At 47.6% G+C, this 22,563-nt stretch overlaps 1 protein-coding gene across 1 annotated transcript in view; it reads left to right on the forward strand.

The window, feature by feature from the left end:
* Tgfbi (transforming growth factor beta induced) overlaps nt 1–12,492 on the forward strand; it is a 33,649-nt gene extending 21,157 nt beyond the window's left edge. Inside the window, exons 8-17 of the mRNA XM_046468051.2 lie at nt 1,741–1,953; nt 2,683–2,820; nt 3,411–3,556; nt 4,290–4,426; nt 5,232–5,362; nt 7,915–8,039; nt 9,574–9,676; nt 10,217–10,296; nt 11,351–11,375; nt 11,861–12,492. Of these exons, the coding sequence (XP_046324007.1) occupies nt 1,741–1,953; nt 2,683–2,820; nt 3,411–3,556; nt 4,290–4,426; nt 5,232–5,362; nt 7,915–8,039; nt 9,574–9,676; nt 10,217–10,296; nt 11,351–11,375; nt 11,861–11,901 (1,139 nt within the window). The 3' untranslated portion in view covers nt 11,902–12,492. The remainder of the gene's footprint in view (nt 1–1,740; nt 1,954–2,682; nt 2,821–3,410; nt 3,557–4,289; nt 4,427–5,231; nt 5,363–7,914; nt 8,040–9,573; nt 9,677–10,216; nt 10,297–11,350; nt 11,376–11,860) is intronic.
* Nucleotides 12,493–22,563: the final 10,071 nt, after the last annotated feature.

Raw genomic sequence — 22,563 nt, forward strand, 5'->3', positions numbered from 1 at the left:
GGCTTAGTTTTGTAAATTTCTATCTGTGGTCAATTGGCCCTATTGCTTTTGGGCCTATGACTCTGGGGCCATTCACCTGAAAAAAGACAGAGTGAGAGGGACCAGGTTCCCACAATCCTCTTTGAGGGCCCACCCCCCAATGACCTAAAGACCTCCCACTAGGCCCCACCTCTTAAAATTTCTACCACCTCCCAATAATGCCATCCTAGGGACCAAGCCTTTAACACCTGGGTCTTCAGGAAATGGTCCAGAATAGAGCTATAGTACCCATTAAAACATCTTTTGTACAGAGCATTATTATATCTTCATAAATATCAGAACTCCTTACTGTAAAGTAGAAGAAAAAATGACTGCTAATTTGTGCGTTTTGCATATCTGGTGTTTTCTGCTTGGAAACTGGTTTTCTCAAAGAAAGGGCTCTCTGTTGCTGTAGCTGCAGAGTTGAAGGAACAGGGCCATGGGCCTACCATCAGTGGTCTCCTGCTCTTACTACATAGGTTGACTGATAGGTGAGAAGCAACCCTGGGCTGGCATGTCCCATTTGAAGCTTGACTACTACTCCTGGCCCTTAGAAGTTCACCCCTACCCCACCCCAGAGCTTCAATTTCCTTGTCTGAGATGCAAGGTCCCCAAAGGCCTCATTCCCATGGGGTCTTGCTGTCCTTTCTCTTCCCCTCTGGCTGAATCGGGTCAGCACTGGCTTTCAAAGTCCGTTTCCAGCAGCCCAAAGCCTCTACAGGGCCTCAGAGCTTCCTCTTCTCCATGACAGTGCAGTTTTGGTTCCCACGCTGAGGGACAGCTTGAGACTCTGTGGTGAGACTGTAAGACAGAGGGCCTTGGCGATCTTGGAGAGCAGCAGCCCAGGAACCTGTTTGGCCTGGGGGGGGGAAGGTGTGACCTCCTTGACCACCCTTATAGCCACCTCTGTTTACAGGTCATGAATGCCAGCAAGAGCCATGATGGGCTTAGGAGCACTTCTTGGGAACCCAATTCTTTCCCTGCCCCTAATGTAGCACCTGGACAAGTGAATAAACAATGATATTTATTAATTGCAGGTGTGGCAAATGGGATGGCCAAGGCCATGTCTTACTCTTCCCCATGCACACCTCTAAGACAGATCCTGGCAGCTAGTAGTAGACTCTTGGGTAAAATAAACAAAAAACCCAGACAAATGAATTGTATAAAAACTGTCCTTTGCTGCAGTTTTCATCTTTTCCTGCCATATATTGTATTTTTATAAAGGTTAGTAGTTTTTAAAATCCCATGATAGTCTCACTTGAGTTTTTCTTTTTCCCCTGAAGTTCGGATCCTGATAGAGAATCCACCCTGAATTCGAGTGCTCTCAAGATAATGGGAACGTTGTTTAACAATCTCCTCTGTTCTTAGGCTTCAGATTGCATGGCAGCCTTTTAGTAGCCTAGGAGACAAATGCTTTTCTTGACTTCACTTGACTGATGAGGAAGATGAGACCCAAGGAGGCTAAATGGCTCGCCCAGGGTCCCACAACTAGCCCGTGGCAATGGGATTCAAACTCAGGCAGTCTAACTCCAGAGCCCCAGATAGAGTTTAGAGGGTAGCCAGCAGGAGGAGAAAGAATCTGGGCCCTGTGTCACTCTACTCTTATCTGAAGGTCCTTATCCAAAAGTGTAGAATGCTCACAGCCATGGGCAGACTGCCAGCTGGCCCTGAAGTCGGGTTAGAGCAGGCTCTTTCTTGACCTGTGTCCTCTTCTGCACCCAGACCTGCTGAACAACCATATCTTGAAGTCAGCCATGTGTGCAGAGGCTATTATTGCGGGGGTGTCCATGGAGACTCTGGGGGGCACCACATTGGAGGTAGGCTGCAGCGGGGACATGCTCACCATCAATGGGAAGGCCATCATCTCCAACAAAGACATCCTGGCCACCAATGGTGTGATCCACTTCATAGATGAGCTGCTTATCCCAGATTCAGGTAAGCCAGGCCTCCAGGGCTCTTGATTCTGCCAGGTTTACCACCCCTGCTGTCCCTGGAGGTGGGCTTGAGGGATTCAGGGATCCTTTGGGCCTCTTCCTTGCCTGTACGTAACTTGTAGTCTTACAGTCACCTGGAAACTGGTGGGTTGGGGCCAGATTATAAGGAGACTTCGCTTCAGGTATGGGGGTCTTGATGTTACCTGGGAGGCAGTGGGGACCTATTGAGAAAGTACATGGGGAAGGAGAGACACAATCCTGGAATCGTTTCAGAAGATCTGCCTACTGTGGTTGGACACAGAGGACCATTTGCTGACCTCAGAGCATTTGCTTCATCAATAGTGCTCAAGCTACCCCAGGGTCACTGCCTTTGTCCTATTTAGTGGGTGAAGGAATCTCACAGTTATAGACAAAACTCCATCTATAGGAGAGGTCATGACCCTTGTGTACTCTTCAGAAGCCACCACACAGGCAATGTGGCCTGCCTAGCCTCAGAGAAGCCCTGATGAAGCCACCTGAGGCAGCCTCTGCCCTGTGCCCAACTGAAGCTCACCTATTTTCCCCTAGGTTAAGTTTTCTGGTGACACAAACCCACTGGGCCCTGCAGTGTTTAGAGGATTGTTGATTCATGAGATGACATTCCTGCTGATACATGTCACACTCTGGGGTGGACGGATGCCAAGTGCAAACAGCACTATTAACTTTTGAACCCACTCTCTCCTTCCCGTAGCCAAGACGCTGTTTGAATTGGCTGCGGAGTCTGACGTTTCCACAGCCGTTGACCTTTTCAGACAAGCAGGCCTCGGTACACATCTCTCCGGAAATGAACGGGTGACCCTCCTGGCCCCCCTGAATTCTGTATTCAAAGGTAACATGGGGAAAGTGCCCCAGTTGGGCCATCTTTGGGGGCAGCCACACACACACACTTGTCACCTCCAGGACACTCTCCTGCTTTGCAGGACCCATTAGACCTTCCACCCAGCTCCATCGAAAACAGATGTGGCTTCATCAGAAACTTCAGACTCGCTCTGCATTTGGCCAGGCTGAGGGTGCATTTGGGGATCTGTTTCTCAGAAGTCCAGATTTTACCTCTGCCAGGAGAGCAGCACGTTCCCTTGCCTTGTTGTCTGTAAGGCCAATGCCAATGCATAGGTGGGTGGTCAGCATGAAGGTAGTGCTGAGCTGCAGCCATGGGGAAGGCAGAGAAGGGGAACAAGTTGTATGCATGCCTTTCTTTTCCACTTAGGGCAAGACTCCAAACACCTTCCATTATCTGCGCTTTTTTTTTTTCTTTGAGGAAGATGCCAGATATTAAGGAATATTGGCAGCCGTGCTTGATTTCTCAATCTCCATTTCCAAACTCAAAAGAGTGATCAGCTTTTCACCACATTTGTCTCTCATCCTTCTGGTCCTCTAAGGAGCCTGGCTCTCTGGATGTAACCCCACCTTCTCTTATAGATGGAACCCCTCGCCTTGATGCCCAAACGAGGAGTTTGCTTCTGAACCACATAGTTAAAGACCAAGTGGCCTCCAAGTATTTGTACCATGGTCAGACCCTGGACACGCTGGGTGGCAAGAAACTGAGAGTTTTTGTCTATCGTAATGTAAGTTCTGGGTCCTAAATCATCCTCCTTTGGCTCAATTCTAAGAAATGGAAGTTGTATTCATGTTTTTACAATGTCCTCTATAAGCAGGAGTTGGCATAAGAACTGGTTTCTAGTAAGGAAAGAAGTGATTTCTGCAGAGTATAGGATAGTAAGTGAGCTCCTGGAGAAAGATTAGAACCTCTTTTTCTGAAGGTCTCAGAGAATAAGCCACACACCTGTCTGACCCGGATTGTTAAACAGTAAGACCACCTGGAACTCAGAGGGATGGACATGTGGGAGGAAGGATGAAGGTTTTGAGTCTTTCTACTTATGTGAAGAGAAGCCCCCTGAACAGCCCTCCTTGGTCTCTTATTTGTCTTCAAACCCCACAACTACCCTGGGATATCAAAAGGCAAAACATTGCTCCTGCCTGGGACCAACCAGCACCATTTAACTAAAGATGGTTGTCATCTGTTAAATAAACAAGCTCATGGCCTCCTTCTATTTATTTGATCATGGTCCATGTTCCTCAAGTGTAACTAATATTCTCATTATGGGTCCCCTGGGTGACTTTCCTGGGACCTCTGTGCTCTTTCTTTCCTTGAGGAAGACTGTTTGGTATTGTTTTCTTTCCTGGAGAAAATATGTCATTTTATCCCACCTTTTCTGACCTTTGGGATGATGCCATCAGCACAGACCCTGAACAGACGGGAGGCCCTGGGAGGATGACCAGCCCTGTCTTTCTCTGCAGAGCCTGTGCATCGAGAACAGCTGCATTGCTGCCCACGACAAAAGGGGGCGGTATGGGTCCCTGTTCACCATGGACCGGATGCTGACCCCTCCCATGGGGACCGTCATGGACATCCTGAAGGGTGACAGTCGCTTTAGGTAACCAGTCTCATCCCAGGGTGGGACTTTTGCCAAGTGGTTGTGCCAGGGCAGGACACTGTACCTCAACTTCCCCAGAGCTTCAGCTAACAGTAGTGGTATACTGGTGTGACCATCCAGACTTGGGGTAGGGAAAGGATAAGGGTCCTTTCCCTTGGAATCTTAAGTTTAAAAGAAAGGTTACTCTGGGGATTATAATCCCTATAATCAAGGGAAGTGGACAGAGGACTATGTTTTTATTACTAAAGCACAAGAAAAACTTTGCTTTCTCATTGCAAAATCCGTAAGTACAGACAGCACAGGACTCTGAGGGGGAGACAAGTCTTTGCCTCTCTGTGCAGTATCTACTTATTGGCAACCAATGTCCCCAGTGCCCTCTCCATTTCTGACTTGCTTATTCACCACTGGGTATTGTCATGTTGAGTTTCTCAGCTGTCTGTATCAGGATCTGGAAGACACATCCCTCTTCCCTTCCCACAATCACATACCTAGTCCCCAGTGGCTCAGTCAATCCCTGGGTCAACCATGTCTCCCACCTGTCTTCTCCCTCCTTCCCTCTCTGGTCCCTGAGCTCTGCCCATTTAACCAAGCATGACATTAATACTGGGTGGAGAGAAGATGCAGAATGAACCAGTTTCCTTTTCTTGCATAGACAGCATGTCAAATCCAGTAAGGTGTCAAAAACAGTAAGGTGCGTGCATTCTGGTTGTATGGACTCTACTATCCCCAGTAGTGAGGTATTTGGAGAAAACCTCCCAACTCATCCCTCACAGGTGGGTGACATTTCCTTTGCGTGTATCCACAGCATGCTGGTAGCTGCCATCCAGTCTGCAGGGCTGACAGAGACTCTCAACCGGGAAGGGGTTTACACAGTTTTTGCTCCTACAAATGAAGCCTTCCAAGCCATGCCACCAGAAGAACTGAACAAACTCTTGGGTAAAAACCAACTTAACTCCATGTTTCCACTTTTCTAAAGTAACAATCCAGGGCCCTGGAAGGAAACTGTAGGTGTGTTATAAAGGCGTTGACTCAAAGGAATTTAGTGATGAGCCCATTTGGAGAAAGGGCAGGGCTTAGGGAACTAGCAAAGGATGATGCCATCCAGGGCTGGTGACAGAAGGAAGCCTTTACCACCACCACCACCCCGGCCTGGGGTGGGGAATGAGGGCAGAACCAGAGAGACCTTGCACCTTGGGCTGAGAACAGCAGAGCCATTCATAGCCACTATCAGGACTTATAGCAAGGGAGGCCGCTCAGTGCCCTAGCTCCCTCTCCTCCCAGTTGCCTGCTGGGCCTCCATTAGCCAATCACAGGAGGAGGAGGGAGCCAGGATGTTGTCATTCATAGAATCAGCTTCCTGGGGCACCAAACTAGGCAGAGACAGGTAGACAGAAATTGAGTGTGGATGGCAACAAGCTCAGTCACAGGGGTGTGTTTTCCACTGGGGACCTGTGAGAAGAGCAATAACGGGACCATTTACTTGTGTTACTTGTGTTAAATGTCCCTCGGGATAAAAGCTTTCCCAAGAAGGTAGTCACAGCCTTGAGAAATGTCTTTGAGGATGTGCGGGAGGCAATCTAGCAGTAACAAGTCTGGGCTTCTGGATTACCTGAAAACAGGTTCAAATCCTGGCTCAGACATTTACCAGGTGAGTGACCTCTAGCAAATTGCTTAACCTCTCTGAGCCTCAGTATTCCCATTACAAAAATGAGGGTAGCCAGTTTCCTCACTGGATGTGTTGTGGGGATTCTGTGGGGTGCTGCGAGCAGTGCTAGGTGCACATCATGAATCAAGAGCCGTGGTGACGGAGGGCTTTGGCATTTTGCTGAGTTGCATGCCCTTGAAAGGCAGGGCCACCATCACAGAAAGGTGAGCCTGAGGAGGAGGATGAGGACAAGGAAGGACCTCAGCCAAACCTCTAGACACACATTGTTTACACCTCCCTTCCTGCAGGAGCATAGAAGGCTCGGGTTACAGCCAGCTCTGGGCTAAATTTGTGTCCTGTTTAATTTTCTTTATTGCTAAATGAATGTCTGTGTCCCCAAGGCTGACGTATGTTCCTGAGAAGAGGGGAGAAGTTCATGCACAACATAAACTTTCCATCCTCCCTCAGCCAGGCAAGAATGGAATATTCCCTAGGTGGCCCAGGCCTGCTGGGCTTCCCTCTCATTTTCAATTGTATGGGAGTGGAGGAGGGGCCAAGAAAAAGCTTCCCCAAACACGGCCCCCTCACCTCCACCCCAGGCAGGCTAAATGGGCAGACCTGGGAGATGGAGTGTAGTCCAGCTCTTTCTGGAAAGAAGGAGGCCCCTGGCATCAGCACGGGGTGGGGTGGGGGGTGTTCTCCTAGCTCTGCATCTCCCGACAGTATTTTGTGGAAGGGGGAACTCATCAGTGGCAGCTGCAGATGACTCCATCCCCTGGCACTAATGTAGATTTGTCCAAGTAAAGTCTACAAGATGCTTTAAAGCTAGTTAGGTGAGATAGGACTCACCTGTAGTCCCAATGGCTCGTGAGGCCAAGGCAAGAGGATCGCAGGTTCGAGGCTAGCCTGGGCAACTTAGCAGCACCCTGTCTCAAAATAAAAAAAGGCTAGGAATGTAGCACAGAGGTAGAATGCATCTGGGTTTAATTCCCAGTACCACCAGGAAAAAAGGCTTTAAAACTTCCTCTGTTCTCAGTTTCAGGATGATGGGAATAGCTGCCCATGAGCCCTGGGAGAATCAGCCATTGACTGGAAACAGGAGTTTCAGAGTTGAGAGGGCAGCTGGCGGTTTTAGAAACTGCCTCCCACACTTAATTTGGGAAAGGCCTGTTCACCTTTATGAGCCATCAGATGCCTCCCCAGTTGGTGGAGAAATTGATGTGGGCTGGAAGGAATGTGGAGACGTGCCGAGGAGGGATGCGGCAGAGGGAATACCCCCTTGGCCCTGACCTCGTGGGCTCCCTGGCGCCTCCAGAGTGCAGCTGTTGACTCTTTTAAAAAAATCTCCCTTCAGGAAACAGCCGTCTCAAGCACAGTATGCATTTGAGGGCAGAATGTGTAAATATTTCACTACTGTGTTGTAAACATCAGGAGCCACACTGATGAATCGTCCCAGATGCCAGTGCTGGAAAGGTCCCTGGCTTTCCAAGCAAATATTTAGTTCATGGAAACATGAGTCATACTCGCAGAGGAGTATGGATTAACTCCTTCTCAGCAGCTAGGGAGCTCAGCATCAGAGAGAGCCTGAGCTTAACCCAGCAGCCCTGGGTCTGCAGGGGCAGATTCATGATGATAGATATGTGCTTGTGTCCACTGACTGTTAGGCAGACAGCAGGTCACAGGAATGAGCACACACTGAGTGCTCAATGAGTGCTTATTACGAGGGCAGAAAGTTCTCCATCTCAGGGATGACCGCTTGCATCTTCTCATCTGGGTCCTTGACCTCTCCAGGCAGTTTCCAACCTTGGGATTCACTCTGTCTCCTTTTCCCACTGACCTGCAGGAAATGCCAAGGAACTTGCCAACATCCTGAAATACCACGTAGGTGATGAAATCCTGGTTAGCGGAGGCATTGGGGCCTTGGTGCGGCTGAAGTCTCTCCAAGGAGACAAACTGGAAGTCAGCTCGGTGAGTGTGCCAGCAAGTCAAAAGGCTGGCTGTGGCCTCCAAGGTTCCAAGGCACATCTCACCCAGGATGGCCTGTGACACATACTTTCTTTAAGATGCATCCTGAGTCTCTGAATGTTGTTTGTCCCAAGAACGAGAGAAAAAGAGAAGAGCGTCCTCAGGGAAATGAAGTGAGAATGTAGTTAGACATGAGTAAGAACTTCCAGATTTACAAGGGAATAAAGCATCTGAAGAGGCCCTTTGGGGAGATGGTGGGGAATTACCTATATGTCTTAAGAGATAAATCTGTCTCCTCCTTATGCTGGCCCCCAACATGAGCTGCATCATGAACCAGATTGTTACAAGGGACTTTTCAGTTCCGATGCCAGCTCCGTGAACCTTCTCTTGCTCTGCATGTTTTTGATACCATTCTGCCTTGGAGAGAGAGCTGATAGCCAGCCCAGCCCAGCCCAGCGGCTGCATTGGCAGAGGCTGCTGACCTCTCCATGGAAGGATCACTCTGTGTGTGGCTGGCTACGGCCCCCGATCCTCTCTCCTGGCCTTCGGCATCCCTTGACTACCAGTTTTTCCTAGAAGCTGGGAAGACACATAGGGAGTGACTTGTATGACTCCTGCAAGTCAAGCCAGAACACCTAGTTTCAGGTGTTGGGTCTTGTCTGTCACAGGAGCATGGGTTCAGGAAGGCCTGAGATAGATGTTCCCTGAGTGGGCCTCCTAGGAAGGAAGGAAGAAAGGAAGGGAGGAAGGGAGGAAGAAGGGGGAAGGCAGGCCTTTGGCCCAGAATTAAAGGCCTGGCTTCTGTGCCCAGCTATCTCGCCTACATGGCCTAAAAGATGTAGTTTACCTCTCCTGAGACTCAGTTTCAATAAGTGAGACAACAATACCTCCCTCTGGGTGTGGTGGTATGCCCCTGGAATTCCAGCAACTTGAAGGCTGAGGCAGGAGGATTGAAAGCTCAAAGCCAGCCTGAGAAAAAATTTAAAAGAAGAGAAAACTGGAGATGTAGCTCAGTGGAAGAGTGCCCCTGGGTTCATCTCCCCAGTGACACAAAGATAAACAAAAACAAAACTAAGTTTTTTGAGGACTAAGTGGATAACACAAAGGAGAATTTTATAAATCACAGTGTGCCAAATCCACGACAGGGGTTGAAGGTCAGCAGAGGGTGGGGACTGTGTCACTTACCAGAGTATCCCCAGTACTTAACAGAGGGCCTGGCACAGGTATGTGTTCAGTAAATGCTTAGTGAATGAATAGAAGAATTATGTTCTGGGCTGGGTGCGGTGGCACACATCTGTAATCCCAGCAGCTTGGGAGGCTGAGACAGGACGTTTGTGAATTCAAAGCCAGCCTCAGCAAGGGTGAGTCACTAAGCAACTCTGTGTGACCCTGTCTCTAAATAAATTACAAAATAGGGCTGAGGATGTGGCTCAGTGGTTAAGCACCCCCAAGTTCAATCCCCTATACCAAAAAAAAAAAAAAGAAAAAGAAAGAAGATTCTGTTCTGTTTTATTATTGTTGTCTCTTTTTCCTTTAGAAAAACAATGTAGTGAATGTCAATAAGGAACCTGTTGCGGAAGCCGACATCATGGCTACAAATGGCGTGGTCCATGTCATCACCACCATTCTGCAGCCTCCAGGTAAGTCCCTAACATATAGCATCGCTGCTGACTCTGCAGCGGCTCCTTCTCTCCATGTGACAGAAGAAAAATGTTCTAAACAAAGGTAACCTGAAATTGTGACATTCCCACCATGGCTACATGAATGGGCTCCTTGTGGCTGTCTAAAAAGTGAGTTGGGAACTGTGGTTTTGAATGCACTAGACTAAGGAACTTGTGGATACATGTCTTCTTGCTGAATTGCCCACTGTCTTAGCCCCTCTTAGACAAGGTCCAGTTGTGTGATGCATGCAACTGTGGGCTGCAGGGTTCCCAGGGCTCATCTTCAGTGCCTCTTTACCCCCAGGGCAACTGGACTTCAGTCCTGTCCCTCCTCACTTGTGCATGTTAGCTTTCTCTGCTCTCTCTTCCCCCAGGGGCCAAATTCCACAATGAGTTATGAAAAGTTATAGGGGAAAATTTTGTTTGGAAACATGAGTCAGAAAGCCCAATAGTGCCTGTCACTCATGGCTGTTAGTGACGCCAGGCTAAGCGTACCAAAGCTGCTTTTTCTTTCTCCAGCCAACAGACCTCAGGAACGAGGGGATGAGCTTGCAGACTCTGCCCTGGAAATCTTCAAACAGGCATCCGCATTTTCCAGGGTAAGAAGCCTATTAGGTTCATGCCTCTCTGGAACAGCCTTGGGGCCCCTGTTTGGGTCCATGAAGGGTCTTTCCAGATCCTGACTTCCTTGTCCACTTTCCCAGAGCTTTTAGGAAATATCTCCCCACATCCACTGGGATATCCTCTGCCCTGGATGATGTGGAATCCATAGAAAGTACCCAGGTAGCTCCTGCTTCCTTTGTGAACTTTAGCCCACAAAGGGGCCTCTGAACCCCAGTTCACCAGGAAGCCACTGTTAGTGAGAAAAACTCTGGAGTCCATCTGGCCAACAATGCCAGCCCATACTGAGGTCACCTTAGGGTGGCCTGGCCTGCCCTGAGCCTGGGCCACTGAGTTGCTCTTCCATTTTCCATAGGATACCCATTCTGGGTGATGTTGGGGCTCTCTGGCAGTGTGTGGATCCTGGGTAAGGGCTACCGAGCCAGTTATGTGGGTGGGTGGGGGGGCCTCCTTCCCTGGCCTCAGCCCTGCCTCCTTCTCAGAACCTCTCTTTCTGAGCTTCCTTTCCAACTGCTCACCAACTGGCCCAGGACACAATCTCCTTGCTGTTTTGGGTCAGGTGGAGCCTGTGGGAACCTGAAGCACTAAACAGAAGGTTTACATTTCAAGAGAAGAGGCTAGGAGTGCAGGCCTGAACCCAGAGGCCTGGAGCTCTACCACATCACTTCACTTTTGAAAAGAGGTGTTTCCTTAGTGCCCTCAAGAAGGGTTCTAGAGCTGAACTCCCACTCCTGGGAGCCACCTGGAGTAGTACCAGTCCCCCAACTCCAGGCTGTGATCTCGATGGAAATGCCTGGCTTGGGGATCTCCCATGAATGTCTACTTAAGACCCCACTTGAAAGGGACTTATACAGACAAGGACCACTGAGGCCTACTGAGGGGCTTCCAGGGGCCCATCAGTTCTACCTTCCCTCTCCTCTTCCTCGTTGCAGCATGTTTTCTGAGTAGGCATGGTGATGGGCCAAACCACTCCATAAGTAGGTGCAGGTATAATTTTCACTAGAAAACTTGACACCTTGTGTTCTCTTTCAGGCTTCCCAGAGGTCTGTGCGACTAGGTAAGTCTGGTCTGGATTTGTAGTCCTTGCATTTCTATCTGGGCCATACCCCCATCAGGACCAAGCCTGCCATCTACTGTATGTACATAAGAACATCATGGTGCAGTAGAGTAAGCTGACCTTTGAGCTCAGACCAGAGAGGTGAATTGAGGTCAGACCCAGAAAGCCCTCTCCTTTTCTGTAAGATGAAGATCATAACAGTCTTTTAGGGTTGCTGTGAGCTTTGGCTTTGGGACCCTGGGAGTATTGCATAGGGACTTGGCAGGAGCCCATGGTAAGGATGTGGTTCCAAGCAGATAGATGTAGAAAATCCCAGCACATCAGACATTGAATAAGATATAAAGTTTCACAAACCAAAAAGCACCTGCTATGTGCTAGAAAGCATGGCGGAAGGCCATTTGGCCCTTTCCAGAAGATTCTGACAGTGCCCCCAAATGAACAAGGGAAAGTCTGCATCTTTTTAACTTTTCAAACCTCTTTTACAGCCCCTGTCTACCAGAGGTTATTGGAAAGGATGAAGCATTAGCACGAAGGAGCACAGGAGGAATGCACCTCCCAGCTTCCCGCCAATTTCTCTCAGTTTGCCAAAGAGACAATTTGAATGTTTTTGAAACCAAATATCACACTTCAATACACCTGGGCTGCACCATAATGGGATCTGAGCCTTGGGTGGTTGGGGTGGGGGGATGGGAAAATATGTACTTTTTACTTTTTGTTCCCCCTACACATGGTTGTTAGCCTACTGAGGGTAGAGATCTGGATGTCATTACTTGACATTCACTTCCAGAAAGGACTTACCCCAAACGTGGAATGTCCTGCCAATGCCAAGTGCCTGGAATCTCTTCCAGGCTGCAGCATTGTGGAGCTCACAAAACGTGAATGACGCAGTGCAGCGCTCTGGGGAGTTCTGGCGTGGTTTTGTAAAGCTCTTGCACAGCTGGAGAAATGGCGTCATTATAAGCTATGAGTTGAACTGTTTCTGTCAAATGTGTCTTGCATCCACATGTGGCTTGGACGCTTCTATGTGGCCCTGTCCAGGTAGAAAAGGATGTAAAGCCCGTATTTCTTGAGTGTGTCCGCCATGGTGTGTTTGTAATAATAAAACCAATGAAATAGATGCCTTGTGTGGATGGGACCGGGTGCTGGCCTGGGTATCAGAGGGATGGGTTCTGTTTCTTGGGGCCGCCTTCCACGTTCCTTCATGCCTCAAGTCTTCCTGGGAACAGATCAACAAGGAGCTCTGAGGGATGGTCTTGGATCCAGCAGTTGACCCTCAGATGCCCATACTGCTTGTGGGGATTTGAACCTGGATCTTTGTTGAACTTGTTTTCAATTCTACTTCCACTAGACCTGGGGGTTTGAGTCCTCATTGTTCCCTTTCCCCAGCATGTTATTTTTCCCCACATTTTTTTATTGGTGCCTTATAGTTGGACCTAGGGTGGGATTTGTTGTTACATATTTGTGCATAAACACAATGTAACAATATAATTTGACCAATATTATTCCCCAGCCTCCAGCACTTTATTCCCTTCCTTACTGTGCAGTATCTTCCCTTCTGTGCTGTGACCCTTCGTCTTTGCACTGAGAAGTGGTTGCTCACATGGTCCCATTACACAGATGAGGAGACTGAGGCTCAGGAAAGGGAGAACCACTGATAACACAGAAAATAGCTGAGCCAGGGCTGGAACCCCAGCACACTGACTCCCAAAGACCACCATCTGACAAGACAGCAAGTCCAAGTTTCCCATGCCATACCCTCTGTGTCAATCCATGATCAAATCCCTTCCCCACTCCTTTATCTGCTGTCTAGACTGCCTTGGCACTCAGGGAGTCATTCTGTCACTATGGAGTCACTGTGCCCTACCTGTGTGGCCTTGAGGATTCATTTAACTCTCAGGACCTGCTATTCTGTAACAGGGAGATGACTGCCACATCTGCTTCCTGGGTCCATTAAGAGGATGAAATGGGGGTCCATGTAGAATGCTTGGTGCAGCGTGGCCTGTCCTTACTGCTACCACTCTGTCAGGGATGCTCAGGATCCATGGAGCTGTGAGCCCACTTTCCAGGAGAATGGGACTGTCCTTCCTCTTCTCACCCTACTCTGCCAGGGCTGATTCACTCCACTTCATGAACCTAGTGATTCAATAATGTGTCTACAGCAAAATACAGCTCAGTCCACCATTACTGATTCTAGAATGTTGAATGAGGCACCCAGAGATCCTCCCTTCAATAGCTTCCAGTCTAGAGAAAGACACATTAAATCAATCCATTAAGTCACTCATCCAGTTAGGTCTGTGGCTCAGTGGTAGAGCCCTTGCCTAGCATGCACAAAGCCCTGGGTTCAGTCCCCAATACTGCAAATAAAGTCACTCATCCATTTGTTCCACAAATATTTGTTAAAGGCCATCCTCATACACCCCCATGCTAGGCCCTGGGGATAGACATGGTCTTATTCTCATGAAGCTTCCCTACAGGAGGGAAAAAGAATCATCAGTCAGCAAATGGCACAATGGACTATGATACAGAGAACCCTGAAGGATGATAGCATGTGGTTCTGTGATAGATTTTAGGTATCTGAGAAAGTGGGGACCAGAGGAAGAGATACCCAGGAGCAACCAGAAGTGGGAGGAGATGAAATGAGGTGTAGGAGCAATCTGGAGGGGAAGGGTCCAACTGGAGAAGGCTGGGGAGAAGGTGTCCTGAGAGGTGAAGCTTAGCCTTGTGTGAGTGACCAGTCCTGGATTCTTTCCAAGAGCTCATCCTGCCTCCCAGAGTGTCACCAGCTTGGGCTGCCACACTGGCTTTGCTCATGCCAGGTATCCTACAGCTGTGCATTGCCTTAAGCCCCCCCCCAAATACACATACCTGGACTTTACCAAGACAACATCAAACCCAAAGAGATGGCTAGCATACCTTTTAAAAATGCTTGCATTTAAAATAAAAATCACCATAGTGACACGGGTCTCGGAGATCAGGAACAGGTCCTCGTTCCCCAGTTTTAAAGATCAAACACCCAAGAAACACTGCAGAAGCAAGAATAGAAAGCAAGTTTTATTTAAGAAAAAGACAGAGAGATAGAAACTATTCTGGAGAGTAGTGGGGTTCAAAGCTAGGTGCCCCCAAAAGTGGGTGTGTCTTGCTCTTTTATCGACCCCAGAACCCTCACCTTCTCTTTTCTTCTCCATGTAGATGCCTAAGGACAGGAAGGAGCAGCACAGGGAGTAATCCCTTGTGTTGGGAATCTCCATGCCCTGATTCCAGAGGTGTTAGCTGTTAGCAACTCATGGTCTTTTCTTTGATAACCAGCCTTCATTTTCTCACCCCCATCATTCATTATCTATACTGATTGTCAGGCCTTTCACCCCCTGCCTCAATTTGTTGAGGAATGTGACATATCCTGTCCCCTTGGGCCACGCTGGACTGCAGGCAGATTGCTTTTTGGCAAAGAAAGCATGTGGACAGCCAGCACAGTGGGCTCATTTTATGGAATTATTCTCTTAACCTTGTGTTCCCACCATCCTCATCTTTTTGTCCTCTTACAACAGGAGTCCTTCAAAAATGTCAAATGCTAAAATGTATGTTTAAGGTCCTTCCCACCTCTCCCCTCCATTTGCCCTTATGATCTTTAGTCTGCCCTCATCCCACCCCTTCCAATAAGAGGCTCTCCATCTGATTCTCTAAACTGTTCCTGGGGAATCCTGTGGCTGATAACCATGCACAGCCCTCCCTCCTAGCCAGAGAGGGTCCAGTTCCCTTTTTGGGGTCCTAAATACCCCTCACTGTCCTCACACCATCCAGTTTCTCACAGAGACTCAGGTTGAGCATCAATCAGGGGCTCCTATCCAGAGAATAAACTTCCAGGAAGAGGGAAGTAGGGGAGAGACATGCCTGTCCTGTGCCCTGTACCATCCAGAGATCAGAACGCAGCACAAGAGGGAAGGAGGGGACTCAGGTCTCTGCTGAGCCCTAATCAAGGAAGAGGATGCAGAAGACAGAGGGAAAGGGGTTCCACTTGCTCACATCTCTAGGACTATAGGGTTTTCTGGGGTGTAGAGAGGACTGCAAAGACCCTCAGCATTGGGGCCCAGAAACCTTTCCAGAATGGGGTGTGCCTTCCTCAGACAGCGGACAGGGGCCACCTGGCCTCACTGGCAAACTGAGAGACCAGCACAGTTAAGGGCCAGAGAGGGCCGCTGTCTTGGGCTGAGCACCCACAGGTGTTGTCTTTGCAGTCTCTTGTATCCGTGCTATCTATCGACCAGGGAAGAACGATGAGAATTTTCATGTCGCTGCTGTAGGAATGGAAGCTCAGAAGGGTAGTCTGCCAGGTCACCAAACAGGAAGAATTTGAAACACAGACCTGGCCCACGAGTCCCCCCCTCTTAGCCCCTCTGTTCTCCTCTACCTGCTACTTGACCAGAGTCCATGGAAGGGTGGCCAAGGCAGCCCTGGGCAAGCAGGATATGGGGCCAGGTGGCCAGAAAGGCACTCTCCTAGAGACCCCAGGAAGTCTGACCTCTGCTGGCACAGCCTAGACCATAACTTGTTCATATCCTGCTGGGGGAGCCGGACAGGGGAGCAGCCATAGCAAGGGGTACCCGGGTACCACATGGGTATCAGGAAAAAGAGAAAAAAAAACCACCTCTTTGCTTGGAACTATGATTCAACATTATGCTTTTGAGGAGCTGCCTGGAATATTGTGCTCAGAACTCTTTCAAAGCCAGGAGAGGAGGCCATGGAATGAGGGATGGGCCCGATGCCTCATCCAGAGAAGTCAAATGGGGCCACGTCTGGCCATCCCTGCCTGGCGAGGAAAGAAACTCATCCACACCAGAGAGCCAGTCCAGGAACTCAGTCGGGAGGGAAGGGAGCCTGGGACCCCCTAGACACACATGTGTACACACACACACATCCTCTCACACGCTTGCACACTCATTCTCCTCACACATGGATCCTCTTATACACTCACACATGAACACACTTATACACATGCACACACCCACACACATCCCCCGTGGGTCTTAGAGACCCAGGATGTAGCCTCAGGCATAGACAGCTTGTACCCCACAAACTCTGGGGCCTGGGGAGAAAGGCAGTCACTGAGGTGTGGTTGCCCCACAGGAACCTTCTGGCTCTGACCTCAGGCCTGTTGGGGGAAGGTTCCTAGAGCCATCCACACCCCATCCAGCCATGGAGTCCCTACCATTAGACGGGAGAGAGTACAGGAAATCCCTCTGGTGAGAGATCTGGGCCCAGCTGGGCATTGCAGGCTGTATTAAGGATTTTAGAAATTATCCTTAGGACTGTGAGAAGCCACTGGAGGGGGTTAGTTGGGGACAGGGATGTGCCTGGCACACAATAAGTATTCAAAACCCAGGGCCTGGTTCCCAGAGAACAATGGTCTCTTCACTCAACAAGATGGGCTCAGGTCCCTGTTGCTGTCTGAAAAAGCAGGGGGAGGTTTCCCTGGATGCTTACAGTATCCTTCTGGAGGACGAGAATAGCTGGGTTCAGGGAACAGAAAGCTGCTTAATTGCACTGCAGAATGGGTCACTTCCTCTTGAGCAGGTGACAACCCTCTAATCCTTTGGGGTAGGAAGTTTCATGGTTAGAGAGTTTTTCCCTATTCCCAAGACCTTCCAAGACCCAGTTCTGTGAGAAGGAAGAAGGTCTGAGATTTGGGAGTTGCAGAGACAGAGAGGAAAGACTTCTGATTAAATATTTTCATTTGGGCGGAAATGAGTTTTTGAGTGAACAGATGGAAAACCACTCTCCTCCCCTGTCAATGGGGCTGGTGGGTCCCCATGGCTCTTTGGCAACAGTCCATAAATAATTCAAGTTTAAGGAATCCATCTGCATGTATGGGCTTCCCTGATGACAGCTCTCAGTCAAGCTTCTCAAATAGGAGGATGAGGACAAAGACCTTCAGAGGAGCTGTTTCTAGCCACCTTTGGAGCAGAGGAGGATTAGTCAGTCACTCCCAGGGAGGGAAGGGAGGGGAGAGAAAAAGGATGAGGGATAAGTACCTCAATCTTTCAGGGGCAGCTCCTCAGAACAGGCCTGAGAGATAAAGAAGAACAGGGTCTCCAAATCACCCAGATATAGCCTCAAATCCCAGGCTGATTTTGAGAGGAATTACCTACATTCAGATCCCACCGTGTCCAGCTTAGAGCAGGAGTCTCTGATCCTCCAGGCCAGGGGCTCCAGACAGAAGCAGAGGACTCTCTTCTCAGGAAAATACCCATATATCTGCAACCCCGGCAGCTCTGAGGAAAGCACCCCCCCACACACACACACACCTTTAACACTTAGACCAAACACATTTTACAGGGACCTGAAATCTATAGCTCCACCTGCTTTCTGAATGCAGCCAACAAGTCTCCACCCCCTGGGGCATCTCAAGCAGACACTGTGCACAGTAGGTGGTGGACAAACAGAATGAGTAGGCCATGGAGCTGCCACAGGGCATAGAGGCTGTCTCTCAATGGCCTAGTGGCAGTGTGACAGCAAAAGAGGAAAGAGCACTAACAGGGCTCCAGACAGAGCTCACAGTGCCAACCATCTGGGCATCGGTCTACGGAGAATGCCCGTCATGTCAGCAGTGTGGAAGACCTTGGCTGGCAATGCAGAACTGTTTCAACAACAGAGAGTGTGCATGGGTGGGACACTCTGTACCCCAAAGTAAAAAAACCCTCAGCACTTCAGTAATGTGGAACCACCTCATTTGTGGTTTATTATTTACATAATAGAAAGAATTCAATCAGGAAGCCATATATCAATAAACTACCCGCTTTGTGGAATCACGGAGTTGATGCCAGCAAATGATTAAAAATAAAAGCCTTTTCATCATCTTTCTAACCAGATTTTTGACTTCAGAAAAATCATCTTTGTGAATTTAGTTTTATTTCCTAATATGCCTATCTTTTTAAGGAGATGCTAAGATATTTTTAAATGTTTTTATTTGTTCTTTTTATATATGCATGACAGTAGGATGTATTTTGACTTTTATCATACATAGATGGAGTCTAACTCCCCATTCTTGTGGTTGTGCATGATGTGGAGTTTCACTGGTTGTATATCCCTATATGAACAGAGAAAAGTTATGTCTGATTCATTCTATTGTCTTTTTTTTTTTTTGGAACTGGAGACTGAAGCAAAGAGTGCTATACCACCTCAGCCTTGCTAAGGTTTTGAGACGGTCCTCAAACTGGTGATCCCTTCTGCCTTAACCTCCATAGTACCTGGGACTATAAGTATATAACCCCACAAAGAGATCATTTTCTTTTTAATTTTTTAAATCCAATTGTAATTTGATTTAAAGATGGGAATTCAAGTTCTTAATGAATTTCACCTCCAAATTGTTATCCCACCACCAGAAACTCACCAATTACTTCCTTATCCATGGCTATGTGTCATTTCTATTCATATCAGCTGTGTCTCTGGGCCACATGTTCTGTCCTTTTGATGTACATAGCTGTGCTTACATCTGTAGCACACCACGTAAATTGGTGTTAATTCAGTATCTTTTAATATCTCATAGAGTTAGATCTCTTTGCTTTGAAGATGACTTTTTTCTTTTTACAAAATTAACACTTCCTCCTTGCAAAAGTTTTGGGAAATGAAGAGCGGCAGAAAGAAAAATTAAAAGTACCTATAAGCCTACCCGTAACAACCTTTGTCAAATTAGTTTTAGCAGCTCCTTTCAGATTTTCTTTTTGAGGACACTATGAATGTTTATAATATATTGTAATTTTCCTTTATTGTACCCAAATAAATTGTTAATAGGTTTCAAAATAAAAATAAAACAAGCATTGTGGTCAGGAGAATTTTAAGGCAATTTCCAATATTTAAACTTGCATGGCCCCAGTGTTATTCCCTTGTTGGCACTGGGGAGATTATCCCAGGTGGGCAGGATGCAGTACCACAGCTCTTTAAAAGCAACATTTTTCCTCCAGCAGGGGGCAGATTTGGAGGTCAGAAAGAAGACTGAGAAGGACTCCATGCCAAGATGGGTTAGGGAGGGACTGTGAGAGGACTCAGTAAGTAGAAGAGCCCTCAGATGTCCGCCAGACCTACAACCACAAGAGACTCAATTCTGCCACCAAACTAAATGAGCTAGGAAAGGGATTCTTCTATGGAGCCTTTAGTAGAGGTTCAACTGACCCCATGGCTTCTGCCCATAAGACACGGAGTAGAAAGATCAGCTGAGCCCACCCAGAATCCTAACTTTACAAAATTGTGAGATAGTAAATGGGTGTTGTTTGAAGTCACTAATTTCATGGTAATTTGTTCCACTTGAAACCAGTGAATGATAAAGAGAAAAGCCCTCTAAACATATTTTAACATTAGAAAAATTATATTTGGGTATAATCCTATAAGTATAATTTCATTTTCTTCATTGAGCATCCACAGAGGACTCTGAGTTGGCTTTGCTCCATGGAGAGCCTGGGTTCTGGGTCAACATGGGGTTCCTGGGCCTGGGGGTTGGTTTCAGGCCCTGTGAGTGCCTACTGCATAGATACAAGCCCTTTTTTCAAGAATCAGGGTGATTCCCCAGACCTAAACTTCCCAAGTCTCATGAGAAACCTGCGGGGTACTGAGGAGGGTAGGCCCATGGCCACAGCTGTGTTCTTGGGCTTTCCCCCCGATGGCAAGCTGACATCCCAAGGATATTGACACAGAGTGGGATGAAGTTTGCCTGAAAATGTAATCCCCATCAGCTGAGCCTGTGAGATCTCACAAGGTCTTCTGGGAATAAGTGTTCACCTTTGCATTTTAACACATGTAGTCTTTTAGTATTTTGCCCTGTTGCACCCAAAGTGGCCCTGGGGCTGGCCAGAAACCGATATTAGGTTACTAAGAGCCCTGGAACTCTGCCAGTCACGCTCTCTGTGTATAACAATAATAAACAAAGCTACCTCTTGCCAGGTGTGGTAGTGCATGCCTGTAATCCCAATGACTCAGGAGACTGAGGTAGGAGAATCACAAGTTCAAAACCAGTCTGGACAACTTAGGCAGACCCTGTCTTAAGATAAAAAAATTAAAAGGGCTGGGGATGTAGCTCAGTGGTAGAGCACTTGCCTAGAGTGTTAGTTTTTTGTTGCTGTGACCAAATAACTGATAAAAACAACTTAGAGGAGCTGAAGTTTATTTGGGGCTAATGGCTTCAGAGGTTCAGTCCATGGTTTAGCCAACTCCATTGCTTGGGGACAAATGTGAGGCAGAAATAGTCTGGTGCAAATGCATGGTAGAGGACTACTGCTGTGCTCACTGTGGCCAAGAAACAGAAATAGAGAAAGAAAGAGAGGGGAAGAGGACACAGGGAAGATGAGCCTTTCCAGGGCATACCCCCAGGGACCTCTTCCAGCCATACCCCACCTGACTATGGTTACCACACAGGTAGTCTATTCAGACTTGGATGAACTAATTAGGTTACAGCTCTCATAATCCAATCATTTCACCTCTGAATATTCCTACATTAACACAGGATCCATCCCTAGTACCTGAGTGGTAGTGATGGGGTGATAGAACCAGAATTTATTTTGGTTGTGTGAGAGGTTTTGTTTTGTTTTGTTTTGTTTTTGGAGGTGCTGGGAATGGAACCCGGGGCCTCGTGCATGCTAGGCAAGTGCTCTACCACTGAATTACACTCCTAGCCCTCTCTTATTTACTTTGACAAAGGTCTTGCTAAGTTTCAAAGGCGGGCCTCAAAACTTGCAATCCTCCTGCCTCATCCTCCCAAGTAGCTATACCACCTTGCCTGGCTTTAGTCTCTTTGAACCGCCACTTTGAGTGGCCAATGGTAAGATGTGCATTCAGCACAACACAGAGGTGGTTCTTAATCCTGGCTGCATATTAGAATTCTCTGGGGAACTTTTTAAAACACTAGTGCCTGGACCTCTACTCCAGAGATTCTGATTTTAGTTGGTCTTACCAAAACTGTTTGAAAACCTCCCCCAGATGATTTGAATATGCAGAACAAGGTCCTCCAATATGGCCACGTGTATATCAAACTGTAGTCTGGTTGATAATTATCGGCTATAAGAAAGTTGATGTTGTCTATGGGTTATTTCAACACTTGAAGGATTTATGAATCAGACCTATTGTCCCTCATATCCAGGTGTCTAGAAGAAAGAATGACTCAGAACAAAGGATAAGCCGGAAAGGTAAGATGATATTATTTTTTCTCAGGTTTGGGGCATGACTGGAGACTTCTAGACACTGCTCCAAGGGTCTGAAACAGAACACTGTAAAAGCCAGCAGTTGACAATCAGTTGATTATGATGTTCCTGCAAATCTCAAAAGTGTTCTTATCTTGATGCCTTCTACCTTGGAGGGGCAGGATTATCAGATTTGGATGAATACTCTTTAAGTGATTAACATGTCTATGTGTAGAGTTGAACTGGAATCTGACCCAGAATTTAAGATAGAAATGAGACAGATGCAAAATGAAGAAAGAAAGATCAAGTTTTTATCCTATTTTAGTTACCCATTGGGCATCCGAAGGCTCAAGTGAAGAATCAGTATTTTTTAGCAGCCTCTAAGTTACAACATCTCCTGAGAACATGTTAAAAAAATGAAATCTGTGGGCTTAACCTCAGCCCAACTCTATCAACAATTCCCTGTAGCTTTAGCAACTCCCCTAGGTGATGTGGGGCACAGTTTGAGAATCACCACCAGAGGTAGGGACCACATCTACTGGGACAGCAGCCCAAGGCCAGCAGAGAGGGAGTGTCTGATTCTCTCCAATCTTTTTCCTCCCATAGGGCCCAGTACTGTCCGAGCAGGAAGCAGACTAGAATCCTGCCAGCCACATCTGGAACCTAGCATGAATTCTGTTTCCTGACAAGGTCAGGGCAGCCACATTGGTATCATTATGTAAATATGCAAAAAGCAACATTCTTGAAGGAAAGCCCTTGACTTTGTGATTTAATGAGCTCTGGCTCAGACCTCTCTCCAGATGTCTATTTACCGGTTCACCAACAGCTGCCAGGGAGATAAAAAAACAGAGTTGATTTGTTTGTTTTCTCTCAATTTAATGCATCAGTTTCTGAAGGCTAAACATCCATTTCTGGAAAGCTGTGGGATTTCCCTGGTCTAAGAAAACAGGAAAGTTAGCACCTCACTGAAAGGAGGGGGTAGGATTATCTTTCTGAAATTCATTCCTTCATTCTTTCTATAAATGTAT

This window comes from Marmota monax, unplaced genomic scaffold, assembly GCF_021218885.2.
Source record: "Marmota monax isolate L192 unplaced genomic scaffold, Marmota_monax_Labrador192_F-V1.1 WCK01_AAM20220418_F8-fsc00196, whole genome shotgun sequence".
NCBI lineage: Eukaryota > Metazoa > Chordata > Mammalia > Rodentia > Sciuridae > Marmota > Marmota monax.